At 40.2% G+C, this 13,152-nt stretch overlaps 1 protein-coding gene across 2 annotated transcripts in view; it reads left to right on the top strand.

Moving 5' to 3' along the window:
• The first annotated feature begins 2,595 nt into the window (after positions 1–2,595).
• The window catches only part of NPHP3 (nephrocystin 3), a 28,831-nt gene continuing 18,274 nt past the window's right edge, over positions 2,596–13,152 (top strand). For both annotated transcript variants that reach the window (XR_012633232.1, XM_074900650.1), the window contains exons 1-9: positions 2,596–3,084; positions 3,444–3,569; positions 4,769–4,919; positions 6,406–6,558; positions 7,899–8,032; positions 8,284–8,444; positions 10,317–10,464; positions 11,027–11,101; positions 11,651–11,830. Coding sequence is in view for 1 of the 2 variants with exons in the window: in XM_074900650.1 (XP_074756751.1) it covers positions 2,737–3,084; positions 3,444–3,569; positions 4,769–4,919; positions 6,406–6,558; positions 7,899–8,032; positions 8,284–8,444; positions 10,317–10,464; positions 11,027–11,101; positions 11,651–11,830 (1,476 nt within the window). In the remaining variant the exon portion in view is untranslated. The remainder of the gene's footprint in view (positions 3,085–3,443; positions 3,570–4,768; positions 4,920–6,405; positions 6,559–7,898; positions 8,033–8,283; positions 8,445–10,316; positions 10,465–11,026; positions 11,102–11,650; positions 11,831–13,152) is intronic.

Raw genomic sequence — 13,152 nt, 5'->3', positions numbered from 1 at the left:
AAGGTTAAAAGAGTAATGTAATATGACAAAGCAATTTTTAAAGAATTTGATACGATATTTACTCTAGTGATCAATTTTCTGGGTCAATTAATTTTGAAAGTTAAGACAGCTCATCCTCAGATATTCTGAGACACTGTTTCCTACATCTGTGCAATGAACAGTTGGATTGCTTTCTGAATTGTCCTAATCAGTGATTTAAAGCAATCTTTGCTAGATAACAAATTAGATGCTGAAGCAAGCTATTCTAATCTCTAAACATTAAGAAAACCAATCCATGAAGCAACAGGGAAGCAGTGTAATTTTTCTGTTTAGAAAGGGTTGTGTTAATATGGGCTCTACTATCCATAAAAATTCTGTAATGCACCCAGAGGCAGCATTAGAGAAACAGCATTTACAGTTCTTCCAATCTATTTGTTAATGTCAAGTGGATTATTAGAAGGAATCCAGGAGCTCTTACAATACTACACTTTTTATTCTAGGCTTAAAGCTTGGAGATTTTGACTTTCATGAACTCAGAATATCAGAACATTTCAGCTCAAGCACCAGCATGAATGCATATTTTAATTATTCACAGAGCTCAAACAGCAGTGAAGTGGAGAAATAGCCTGATACCAACATGAAAATGAAAAAACCAAGAGCCTCGCTTTCTTACAGACTTAGAGGCTCATTTACTGAATCACCTAATACTGTGCAGGCTATGTTACTGTGAATGTTAGGGAAAACATAGAGGTACTCTCCCTCTTCTTACAATTGCCACATATTCTTTCTTTTTCACTGAAACAGGGTTTAACCGGAATAGATCACCAACAATGCATATTCTCCCAAACATAGAGTTTTTACTCAGGGAAATAAAACACCTTTTCTCTGCTGCACACTAGACTAATTTTCCCCTCCAACAGATTTAGAAATTTAGGGAGGTATCATTGGAAAGACATTTCTAATATTCTTTTTTTCCTCCTGTTAAGAGGAAATGTCTTCCCCAGTCATGGCTAACAAACCTAGCACATATGTGGGGCAAAATTTGCTTTAAAGCAGTGACATTTTTGTTATTCATGCCAACAGCAGGGCAGGTTCTGAGATTTGGGAACAAATGGATGTTCTCCTCATCCTCGGAGATCTGCTCCTCTGAAATCCCCAGGATAGCTGAAGAAATCAGACAGGGTTTTTTGAACAGGCAGAGAGGGAAATGGCATTAGGATAATTTAAGGGGCAGAAAATCCCTGCCTTATTACTTGGAAGGCAAGGTCTTCAGACAGGCAGCACAAGGTGCAGGCACTGAACTCGGACACGACATGGCGCCATTACCCAGCACTTACTTGTGAGTGGACCAGCTACCACCTCAGTTCTTTTGATGCCCTCTAGCTGATGCCTGCAAGCTAATTGCTAATTGCTGTAAGGGGCCTCAGACAAGAATGCACCCAAGGACATAATTCTTGCAGCTGTGATGGGAACATCCTGGGGAGGGCAGAGAAACCAGCAGACACCTGTGGGAGCCAAAGACAAGAAAGTCTTTGAGAAACTTTACAGACAGAGCAATGAGCCTTATATGAAAAAAGACTCAGAGGTCATGGAAAGGACACTAAGAGACACCTCTTCAGCGACCACTAGAGACCACCACAGACCACCGAAAACACCCATGGAAGCCCTTCAGAGGCCCTTCCCCAAATTTAGTACTCTTGTGCAACGTATTAACATATGTATCAAATCTACTGGGAATAGGTGTGTACTTCTCAGAAATTATATGAATATTCATTTCTTTTATTGTATATAATAAGTGTGCCTCTGTCTTTCGGCATGCATGTTAGGTGGAGTGATGCCCCGTGCATCCAGCGCTGCAATAAAGAATGCCTGCCTTATGAACCTTCTAACTAAGTCTTAGAAGGTTCTTTTGCGACCAAATTTACGTTAACACTTTGGAGCGTGCCAACTGGTCTCAAAGGTCACAATTTTAGAGTGGTTGAGAGAGAATTCCCCCACAGAGTCTCCACCACACAAAAGCTTGTGGCACAACCTGTGCAGCCCTATTTGGCCGAGGAGAACCAGGCGTTTTAAACGTGTCGACCAGCCCGGGGTGCTTCGGAGCAGGTGACGAACCCTGTCGGGCCCTGCCCTCTGAGAAGAGAATGGACACTTTTTTTTCTGACGCTGCCCGGCCAGGGAGCAGGGCCCGGCGGGGCTGAGGCGGGTCCGGCGCACACTGAGATGGTGCCAGTGGGAATGGGGGGGTTTGCCGTGCCCTCACGTTAGCTCCTGCTTTTAAAGCAAAAACTTGTAATACCTCCTCACTGGTCCCCAGAGGAGCAGATTCCGGCTCTTCGGCCGCCGCCAGGCCCCTCCCGCTCCCCACCCCCGCCGCTCCCCCTTTCCCCGGCCCTCAGGGGCGGCTCGTACTCCCCCTCCCGGGCCGCTCCCGCAGCGCTCCCCGGCACTGAGCCGCCGTGGGACGGGGCGGGAAGGGCCAGGGGGAGAGGGAGGGGAGGCGGCCCGCGGGGCGGCTTCCTCCCGCCCTCCCTTCCTCGTCCGGCCGCCGCAAGGAGCGGAGCATGGCCCGCGGGCTCGGAGGAGCGGGGAGGGGCGGGCCGGGGAGCCGCGAGGGGCGCTGACCGGGGCGGGGAGCAGCCGCCTCCGGGAGCGCTGCGTCCCGGGCATGTCCCCGCCGTCAGGGCCCGCCGGCGGCGCCGGCCCTTCCCCTCGGTGCTAGAGCTCCCCCGGCAGCGGCTGCGGCGTCCCCCGGCCATGGGGACGGCGTCGTCCCTGGTGAGCCCGGCGGGCGGGGTCGGGGAGGTGATCGAGGACACGTACGGCGGCGGCGAGGCCTGCGAGATCCCGGTGGAGGTGAAGCCCAAGGCCCGGCTGCTGCGCGGGTCCCTGCGGCGCGTCGGGGCCTCACGGCCCGGCGGCCTCATCGGCGCCAGCTTCAAGTCGACGGCCTCGGTGCAGGAGCTGGAGTGCGTGGCCGAGTACGAGCGCCTGAAGAAGGAGTACGAGATCTTCCGTGTCAGCAAGAACAACGAGGTGGCCTCCATGGTGAAGAAGGAGGCCAAGCTGGACAGGGAGAACAAGCGGCTGCGTGCCGAGCTGCAGGTAGCTCCCGCCACCCTCTCGGACGAGAGCGGGGCCCTTGCGTGTGAGTCTGCGAAGGGCTCATCCCGCTTCCCGGGAAAGCTGTGGCAGGGAGACGATGGGTGCGATGGTTTTTCCTTCCCCAGGGAAGGAAGGCGAGGTGCTGGGGTAACGGTGCGTGCCCCGGTGCCCTCCTGGTGAGCCGTCGGGGTGCGGTCAAGGCGTGCCCCTGGGGATGGGGACCGCCACCGTCCGCGGCTGTCTCTCTCCAGAAAGTAAGGTGCTGGGTTAACGTTGTAGTCAGGCCTGAAATGTAATCTAAAACCTTTTATCAATGGTTGCTTTCCTTCAGAAAAATAGTGTATATTAAATCTTTTCAGGCACTTCAGAAAACCTACCAGAAAATACTTCGAGAGAAAGAAAGTGCATTAGAAGCTAAATACCAAGCCATGGAGAGAGCTGCTACATTTGAACATGATCGAGACAAAGTCAAAAGGCAGTTCAAGGTATGGCTTGACTTTTTTCCTGAGAAACTGACCAAAAATAAGGTAGATGTCACTTGATCATGTTCCCCCGGATAAAGTCTTTTCCAAGCTGTAGCTGCCTATTGCTTTTAAGCTAATCCTACCAAAACTTCTCTGTAAAACTATGAGGAAAAACCACAAATAACTTTTAAAATATTAAGAATAGGCATTTACATATCTTAAACTAAATACCAGTGTTATCTGAACACAGGAGTATATTCATTTTTGAGAGCAACAAGAAAACATGGGCTGCAAACTGACACATACTGAAGGAATGTATGAACACAGAGTTCCATTATTTCTGAATAAATTTTACATCTAGCATTGTAATGTTTAACACTTCTGTCTTACATTACAGAAAAGTCTGTATTGGTGCATCTCTTTTGGCTGCTAAAATATGATAGCCAGTTAAAGAAAAAAGCCTTTGCGCTTTATGAAGGGATGACCTGAAAGGCCAGGCTGATGTTTCTGCTTTTCACCTGCTGCAGATGATGATACATCTGGCACCCAACACAGGGCAGTAGGTCCTGGTTACGCACTGCTTTCAAGATTATTGATATCTTTAATTGTAAGAGGTGTTAACGTTTGGCAGATATATAAAAAGAGGATTTGTTCTGACCTTATTTAAGAAAATGAGATGAAGAAGATTTAATGTCTTTGAATTTAAATCTAGGTTTATGTTTTCTTCCCCACATGATGGTAATATTTTACAAACAGGAAAACTGGAGATGCTTGATCGCTTTCTATCTCAGGAAATTTAAATTTCTGCAACAATAAAAAGTAAATACACAATTATAATGTAAAAAAATACATGGAAGAATAAAAGGGAACCTTTGAGAAAAACGTGTAGTGATTTTAAAAGACAAACTTTAAAAGGTGAAGAAAGTTACTTGCCATTTTTAATGAACTTCCCATACTAATGCAGACTTCTAACTTTCAGAACAGTATGCTACGATTTAAAATGGTAGCATTTTAAAAATAGATAATTTTAAACTATGTTTTCCTACTCATTTATAGGCTTGTGATGGCTTCTTATTCACATTTTCATGCCTTTGCCTGCTAAATGAATTCTAGAAACTTACTTTTCCAATTGAAAGCAAATAACATGAATTCATGAACGATTACTGAATTTTAACAGATTTGTGCTTTGTTGGTTGTTTTTTTCCCTTTCCTGCTCATAGATTTTTAGAGAAACTAAAGAAAATGAGATTCAGGACTTATTGAGGGCCAAACGAGAGCTAGAAGCCAAACTTCAGAGACTCCAGGCCCAAGGAATCCATGTGTTTGATCCTGAAGAGTCTGATTCTGATGATAATTGTACAGATGTTACGGGTGAGAATTTAATCTCCAGCATTTTGTGTTGGAATGTGACTGAAGTCTCTGAATAGTAAAGCACGAGACAAATATTTATGGGTTTTTTTGAGAAAGTTTTAGTTATCCAAGTGAAAAACAACATAAAGTAGGTTAAAGGGGAGAAGCAGTTGACTTCACAAACCTGGTTTAGGTTGTAGGAACCCCACGTTTCTGGTCTTATGAATGAATAAATGAAGAAAATAAAACACTGTCTAGACATAGTGACTTGAACATTTTTTTTTAATTGTTTCATGAACAGTTTCTAGTTTTCCAGTCTTTTCTGAGAGCACGTTCCAAAGGATCCAAAACATACTCCTGAAACTAGAGGGAATCTTACAGAGACTTACTGTCTATGGATGATGAAGTATGCCAGTCTCAGCTGCTGTACTTTCAGAATAGCAGAGTTAGATATTTAACAAATGGGAACTGACCAAAAGAGTAATTTTATTGAAGAAGCTTTTGAAAGGGAAACCTTAGCAAACTTAATGACACTAAAGTCAAAACCTTGTACAGGCTATAAGAGGTATTTGATAACATGGAAAGGATTCAGATAGGTATGTGATCAGTCAGTCCACTGACTTTGTATCTGATTCAAAATGAAGAGATAGTTGTAGCAGACAGTTTGCACCTTAACATTATCAAGGATGGCCACCATTACTTCTTGTCCTATGAAGAGTTACTGAGGAAAATGTGCAAGTGCTGTTGCTTAAACTTTGTTTTGCTTACTGAGATGTATCAACTGCCACATCTTGGCAGGAGTATGGATATGCAGTCTTTAAAAGTAGAAATGTTTCAAAATGCAGTGATTGGCTTTTTGCATAGTAATTACGCATCTGAACTTTAGTGATATGGAGAGTCTGGGCTTATATATATATTTTTTTTTCCTGTCTTCTTTTGTGTTAATTTTTGAGTTCATACTTCCCTTCTTACATTTTTCTACATCTTTTTCAATTTCCTGATTTTCTCCATGGAAGATTTACTTAGTGTCTTGAATGTTGTATCTTGATTGACGGAAGTATAATCAAAACATATTATGAAGAGATACTGTGAAAACTTTCACACAGCACAGAGAATATATTCCAGTTCTGACCTACAGCCCCTTCATGCTTTTTCAGTGCTGGAACATTCCTGAAAAAAAGTTGTCAATTTTGTGATGTGCACAAATGACTGCAGCAATACTGTGAACTGTTTTCCTGATTTGTAATGCAAGTCAGCATTTGAACCCAACAGATGTGAGCAATCTATATAATAACAAATATTAGCAAATAACCTCATCCTTCAGCAGCATGGCTTCTCACTATGGACGAGCACACATTTAGAACTACAGCACACAAAGGTGTGAGCAAATCTGTTAAAGGAGAAAGAATTATGGCCAGCAGCATGTGGCAGTATGTTTCAATTTAAGACTCATAATACATCTTGTTTAGTGACAGTGAAGAGAGTTTTTTTGTTTTCTGTTTTTTAGCTACTGGGGCACAGTCTGAATACTGGAATGGAGGAGCTTTGGGAAGTGAGCCATCCATGGGTAGTATGATGCAACTTCAACAGTCTTTCAGAGGGCCTGAATTTGCTCATAGTTCCATAGATGTTGAGGGGCCATTTGCAAATATAAACAGGGGTAAGTAATGGTGGTTTGTTTTGCCAGGATTATAGCTGTCTGTCATCATTCTATCCATTCTTAAGTAATTCTGTTCTTTCTTAGCTCCTTTTTTGTCCATTCTTGAGTAATTTGACTAACAGTTGTTTGGAATTCTTTGTAAAAATGAAAGGAGCTGTAGCTGTGCATGCTAAGTTATGCTTAATATATTTGGTGACTGCGGTGTGTGCAGCAGTGATTTTTAGCAAACAGTGAATGGTGCTTTGTGAGTAAACGCAATGCCATTTTGTTGCTTACGTTGGCTAAGGAAGATAGTGACCTTTCTTTCAGTATCTGCTGGCACGCTTTTTTCCATTTGTATTCAAACTCTCTACTTCCTGTGTATGAACATTACATTTGTATTACACTAAACTATATCCCTGTGTTTTTCATTGGATTTGCATGGGGCTTGACTGCCTAAGGGACCATTTATGGAAATACGATCGCAAGAACAGGATGTATGCATTGTTAGAGTGAATCAGATATTTTCTTGTCAATAATTGTTGCTTTTGAACTTTGTTTCCCAAATGGCCTCTTGTAAATTGTCTTCAAGTGCTCTTGTTTTCTTCACTGTTGTCCTGACTCTAGAACCCCTCCTGCATATAGCTGACTTTGCTGGCAGTTTCTCCATTTTTTTTTTTTTTTCTTAAATCCTTCAGGCTCTGATTCAGAGGTCTCTTGCAGCAAAGTGGGAGGGGAGGGTCTGGTGTGTGATGGCTCCAGCTTCATACTTGAAGCCTTTCATCATCCCATGTGCTTCTGAGAGGGGAACCTATTCCTATCTTGGAAGAACAACCAGCCACAAAACCTAAGAAAGTTATAAAATTCATGGCTTCTATAGGGAATTGACATACAGTACTACAGAAAGCAATGGACTTTATCTCAAGAAGAAGTTCCCTTAATATTCTAGTGTCATTTATTTGCATGGCTGAATTGAAATACATGTAGATCTGGAGAGGAAAAAAAAAAAAGTTTGATTATGAGGGATTTTATTCCTGCATATTTTTACTTAATTTACAACTATCAATCAGCTTTGATCTTTTTTTTAATACGTCATCAATCCTATTTAAAGGAAATATCATTATTATGATAATATGAATGTATTTAACACTGTTATTTTGTCACATGATCAAATTATATGACATTATCAGATGACAGGGGTTCTCTAAATTCAAATTTATAAAATTAAAATAGTTGACTAAAAATGTGACTACTATTTTAAAGAAAATTCATAATCTTAAGAGGTGATGACTTACCTGTTATTCATTGTAATCAGATGTGAAGATCTCTAGACTTCATTTTGTTTTTTTTTACATTGACAGATGATTGGGATGCAGCTGTTGCCAGTTTATTACAGGTTACTCCTCTGTTTTCCCACTCTCTGTGGAGTAACACAGTGAGATGTTTTATTATTAGTACTGATGAGACTCAACCAGAACTGAATATCTTCATTAGAGTGAGTACCTCACAAACTTATGCTAACGTATACGCTGTTTTGTTTCCACTGTGTTGCTTACTCAGAAATTTGTCTAATATTTCTGGAAAGCTTTGGTAGGTGTAGCCTGATTGCAGTGAAGTCAGTGAAAGTATTGTCAAGGACTTCAGGGGAAGAGACTGCCTAGAGAAAGGAAACTGAGATTTATCTAGCAGGTCCTTAGTGCTATACAGATTTAGTAATAAAGCACTGTTATTCAAATTTGCTTTCAGAACTACTCTCCAAAACTTCAAAGCTTCTGTGAAACAATGGGATACTTTTTTCAAGTTGTTCATTTTTCAGCAGAAAATGAAAGGCCTCTTAAGGATGTAAGAAAGTGGGAAATTGAAAAAAGTTCCTTAGTCATTTTGCTCCTTCATTTGACTTTGCCAAGGTAAGTACTTTCCAGACTGGTAAAGCAAATGGAAACTGTTAATTTATGCAGAGTGCATGGCTAATTGAAATGTATGTGATGCTTTGCTCAGTACATTCCCTAAGCTAGTATCTTCTAAGTGATACTCCTTCAAACTTTAGGTTTGCTAGTGCAGACAGTTAAAAGAATAGATCATCTTTGTATCATTTCCTTTTTCTTGTAGCTACAGATTCTCTTAAAATACAGCATGAAAGATGATTTCATAATACAGAAATGTTTTGCTTTTCAAGGGCAGCTCTCTGTTGTGCTTGTTACTGGAGTTTTAGGAATTCAAGATAGCTGGTGTGAATGTTCTTAGTGTTTTTCATTTGCTTATCTAGCCTTACACCTGTCTGTAGTATTTTGATTTTATTCTGTCGCATATTATTTTCTATCTTTGGCTATTTTTGGACTGATTTTATGGCTCTCCAGTGAGGTACATTATCCTAGATTTCTACAGCTTAAGTTACTGAAGTAGTGATGTTTTATGACAAATGGTGATGCAATGCATTCTGTTTGTTCAGTGAGTAATTTCCTAACCTTCTAGAAGAAGAAACATGACTTACTAAATGAAAAACATCAGACTAGGGCTACTTCAAGAATTGTGTTAGGACTGTACTGTTTCTGTTAAGCATTTGGGAGTTTTGGGTGGAGGAGGCATCCTTTTGCTGAAGATATCTGAAAAAGGGGTTAGCAAAGGTAGTATTAAGGATCACAGAGTGGTCATTCCAAAACCTCTATATGAATGCAACAATCTGAAAATACTGGTATGTGTTAGGTTTCATATTAAGGGTAGATTTTGAACTCTAGGGATTTCAGATACTGTTGTATTACTAGAGCTCTTGTATTAACTAGACCTCCTCTTTCTGTAAATAAAACATCTGTCTGCACAGGACTAAAGGCTGGTTTAAGACACTAGTAGCTAAGATTTACATCAGTGGAGTGCTTCAGGGAACAGCCAGGTACCACAAAAGATGTTGATTTGTTTTCATAGAGAAATCAGACTGGAGCTGTCATTCATCTATGGTCTTAAAAAGATAATGTCAGCTGCTGAGGGTATATTGGCACTCAGAGGATACTGTTGCCACATAACCCAGTTTTATGTATGTGGGTCACAAATGTTCAAAAACAAAATGCTCAAGGAAAAAAACACAAAGGAGTGTTCCTGCCAACAGTATTCACTTAGAGAGTTTCCCTTAGAAAAGCTGTGATGAAAATTGTAGTGCTCATATAAAGAACGTAATATTTGAGGGAACCTTTTATTGTCAGCATCCTCAAGTCGTATAGTTCCTTCTGTGGAACAGCAGTAGATTGCTGGGAATGATATCCGTGGATATCATTCACATACATCAATACAAAGTGCTTTTGTCTTTCGAGGTGTGTAATTCTCCTTTTCAACTACTATAAATTAAAAGACTATCCTATGTCTGACATATACGAAAGGACTTTTTAGGAAAAGGTCAAGGAATAGAAGAGAGCCTTCAAATTGGTGATGGCAGACCATATATATATATGATGCTTATTAATCATGTGTGAATCTGTGTTCTTTCCATGCAATGCAATTGCTTTTCACTCTGCGTATTGGTGTGACAGGAAAATCAACTTTCAATTTACAAAGAAATAATCATAAAATTAATAGATCGTTTTAATAGTTTGGGTACAAGTAGCATACGTTTCTCTCTTAGCTTTTCCTTTCTTCAGATGATATCTTAAATTCTCTGCTTGCCCTTTGTTGTAAATAGATATGACTTTTGAATCAGATTTTGCAGTGAAACCCATCTTCGGAGCTTGTGTTGATTGAACTGTTTACTACAGCAGTGTAATATAGCACAAGAATGCTGATTTCCAATCTAGTTGTTTGTTGGAGGACTGTGAAGAAGCCTTTTTGAGAAATCCAGAGGAAAAACCCCGGCTAATTTACCACAGGAAGGAGGATGACAGAGTCAGTTCAGTCTCAGTGCAACAGTTAATTGAGCAAATTTCTTACGTGAACAAAGCAAAGGTATGGCATTTTAAAGACTGTTGAATTTTAAAAGGCTTACTTTCCTGCTATAAACAACATCAAATGCTAGTAGTTCCAGATTTTAGGCAAAAATGTGTTACACTCATTGCTCTGGATGCTCATTATGTGAGCAAATTGACGCAGCTGAAAATTATGAATGATATGAAATTTTCATTAACAGGGGAGAAAAAAAGCCACTGCATTTTCACTGAAAAAAATCTCTATGCTGTTAGGGTAGAATTTCTCACCTGTGTTGGGCTATTTAAATGGCATAGTTATTTATCTAAGGTCCCTCTAGCCATTGAAGAGAAATGTACCTCCAGAGAGACTCTTCCCATCTGAAAACAGATCGGTTGCCATTTATTTACCTCTCCAGAGGGAACTGTTGAGAGCAGCTGAAACCAGATGCCCAGCTTTTAAAAGCTTAGGCAAAGAGCATCCTACCTAAGGAGTGCAACAGAATGGAATTTAAATGTGTTCCAGAATGTTTTTGTTGGAAACCCTAAATACTTTTCCCACTTGGGTTCAGAGTTGCGTCATGCTTTGCCATTTACTTTTTCAGATGATTAATCATATTGGAAGTGTGGAGGAAGGAGCATATGAAATCTATAATTGTGTGGAAAAGATAATTAAACAGGTAGAGTACATGATGCATTTCAGCTTTTTCTGTTCCTACTCTGATTTATGATCTTAAATGATATCAGTGTGATTACTGTATGCTACTTAGATATAATTCAAAGGATCTTTTGGGGTCTTAACATTAATATCTGTCAAGCAAAGAAATCTGCAAGTGGAAAATAAAACTCAAAGCTGAGCACTGCTTTTATGTACAGGAGCAGAAATAATAGGGGAAAGGGATCTATTTGTGGCCTTAATTCTCTTAAATTCTCTTTAACCATATTATAGGGTGAGGAAAGATTGCATAATCCATTCTGTCCTCATCCTTCCTTGTGGTGAGTTGCTTCCACTAAGAGTAAGCTAAAACCAGTGTCTTGAGACCTGTTCATTAACTTAGTTTAATATAATTGCTCATTTGTTTGTTTTCTGCTAGCCTAAAAGGAAATGAGCACACTGATGTTAGTAGAGCTGCACTTATACACCCTGAAACTGAGACAAACACCAAATGTGCCTGCACTGTTAAGAATGATAGTTGCAGTTTTTTCCATGTAATTTTCTTTTTGCTTAGGATATATTGGGGTGTGAAATGATGGAACTAGAAGGCAAGGATTTGGGTAGTAAGGAAGAGTCCACTGTTCCTGAAGAAGAAGTTTTTGGTGATGTATTATGGGATGCACATGATGAACAAGAACAGATGGAAGCTTTTCAGCAGGCCTCTAATTCAACATGTGAGCTGGGATTTGAGAAAGTAAGTACATTGGAAATTATATGGGGAAAGAGAAAGTCATCACTCATTTCCATGTCTTGTTAGGCAAGATGTACTTCTACAGAAGAAACTGTGTCTGAGAGCATTCTTGAGGCTGTTACTCCTTTGGCTAGAAGAAGCCATATGTCTTATATAGATGGCATATTTATTTTCTGGGAGAGATGCCAGTTTGTGTGTTGTTGAATGACATTGATGAAAAAGCGGTTGTTCCTGCACTGGAGAAAAACACTATAATAGTGTGCTAGAAGTAGGGTGTCCTCCTCTTAGACTTTGGTCATCAATAGAAAAGATTCTGAATGTCTTTTTTGGGGGGGGGGGGGGGGGGAGGAAGTACGAGCTCTCTCATGACACCTGGAGTTGGATCTTTTGGAGATGATAAATGAAAAGATTTCATATCATCATCAAATACATATGTGAGAAGAACATAGGAAAGTTAAAAGTGGAGAGCTGCTGAATAGCTCAGTGCTTACCCATTACTTGACATAAAATTTTTAAAACACTTCAAATTGGAGGTATTAGGTATTATGTCTAGGGAAGGTATAATGAATGTAGGAATTAAAAACGTTAAAGTGTTAATGGAAAGTGATGCGAGAGCTTATTTGGGCAACATTCCTTGATGTTATAATGTAACATAAGCATGTGGTTACTGTGATTAAATTGTTAGTATCTCTATTTTACTAGCACAAATTATTCTTTTACTTCACTAATCAGATATCAGCAATGGCTTGGAGAATTGTGCCATCTTTGCTACATTCTAGAACAGTAAAATAATAGAACATTAATAGAAAACATACCTATATGTATCTTAATGCACCTCCACTCCTTTTTTTGCAGACAAAATATTTCTCCCAAAGGGATGAAGGGTGGTTTTTGATTTTGTTTTTGTCATCTTGAATTCTGCTGCAACATTATTGGGCATTCATATGGTGAAAGAAAGCCTTTCTTTTGCGTGCTTAGTGCCTCAAAATATCATTCGTGGCAGATGCTAATTTTGAAGACTTTGTCCTGGCAACTATATCCCATACAGTGGAGTAGCTGGGGGGAAGGGGGGTGGGAAAGCCTGAGCAGACGTATTACCCAATTGCTTTAACTCTAGTAACGCTAATTCAGTTCTTTAGCACTGAAAGTTCCATTTTAAATAGAGGAGGGGTTTTTAAATATTTATTTTATGCTTTCTTTAAGAGATAATAAATTTTGTGCCTTAAGTGTTCCATTAAAAAATTTCTTTCCATTTGTATTACATTGCATTTCAGTAGTTATTCCCTTAATAAATCTGTACACACATTTTGTATCTAGATGGTTTA

This window comes from Athene noctua, chromosome 2, assembly GCF_965140245.1.
Source record: "Athene noctua chromosome 2, bAthNoc1.hap1.1, whole genome shotgun sequence".
Classification (NCBI taxonomy): domain Eukaryota; kingdom Metazoa; phylum Chordata; class Aves; order Strigiformes; family Strigidae; genus Athene; species Athene noctua.
This window is presented reverse-complemented; position numbering and strand designations above follow the sequence as displayed.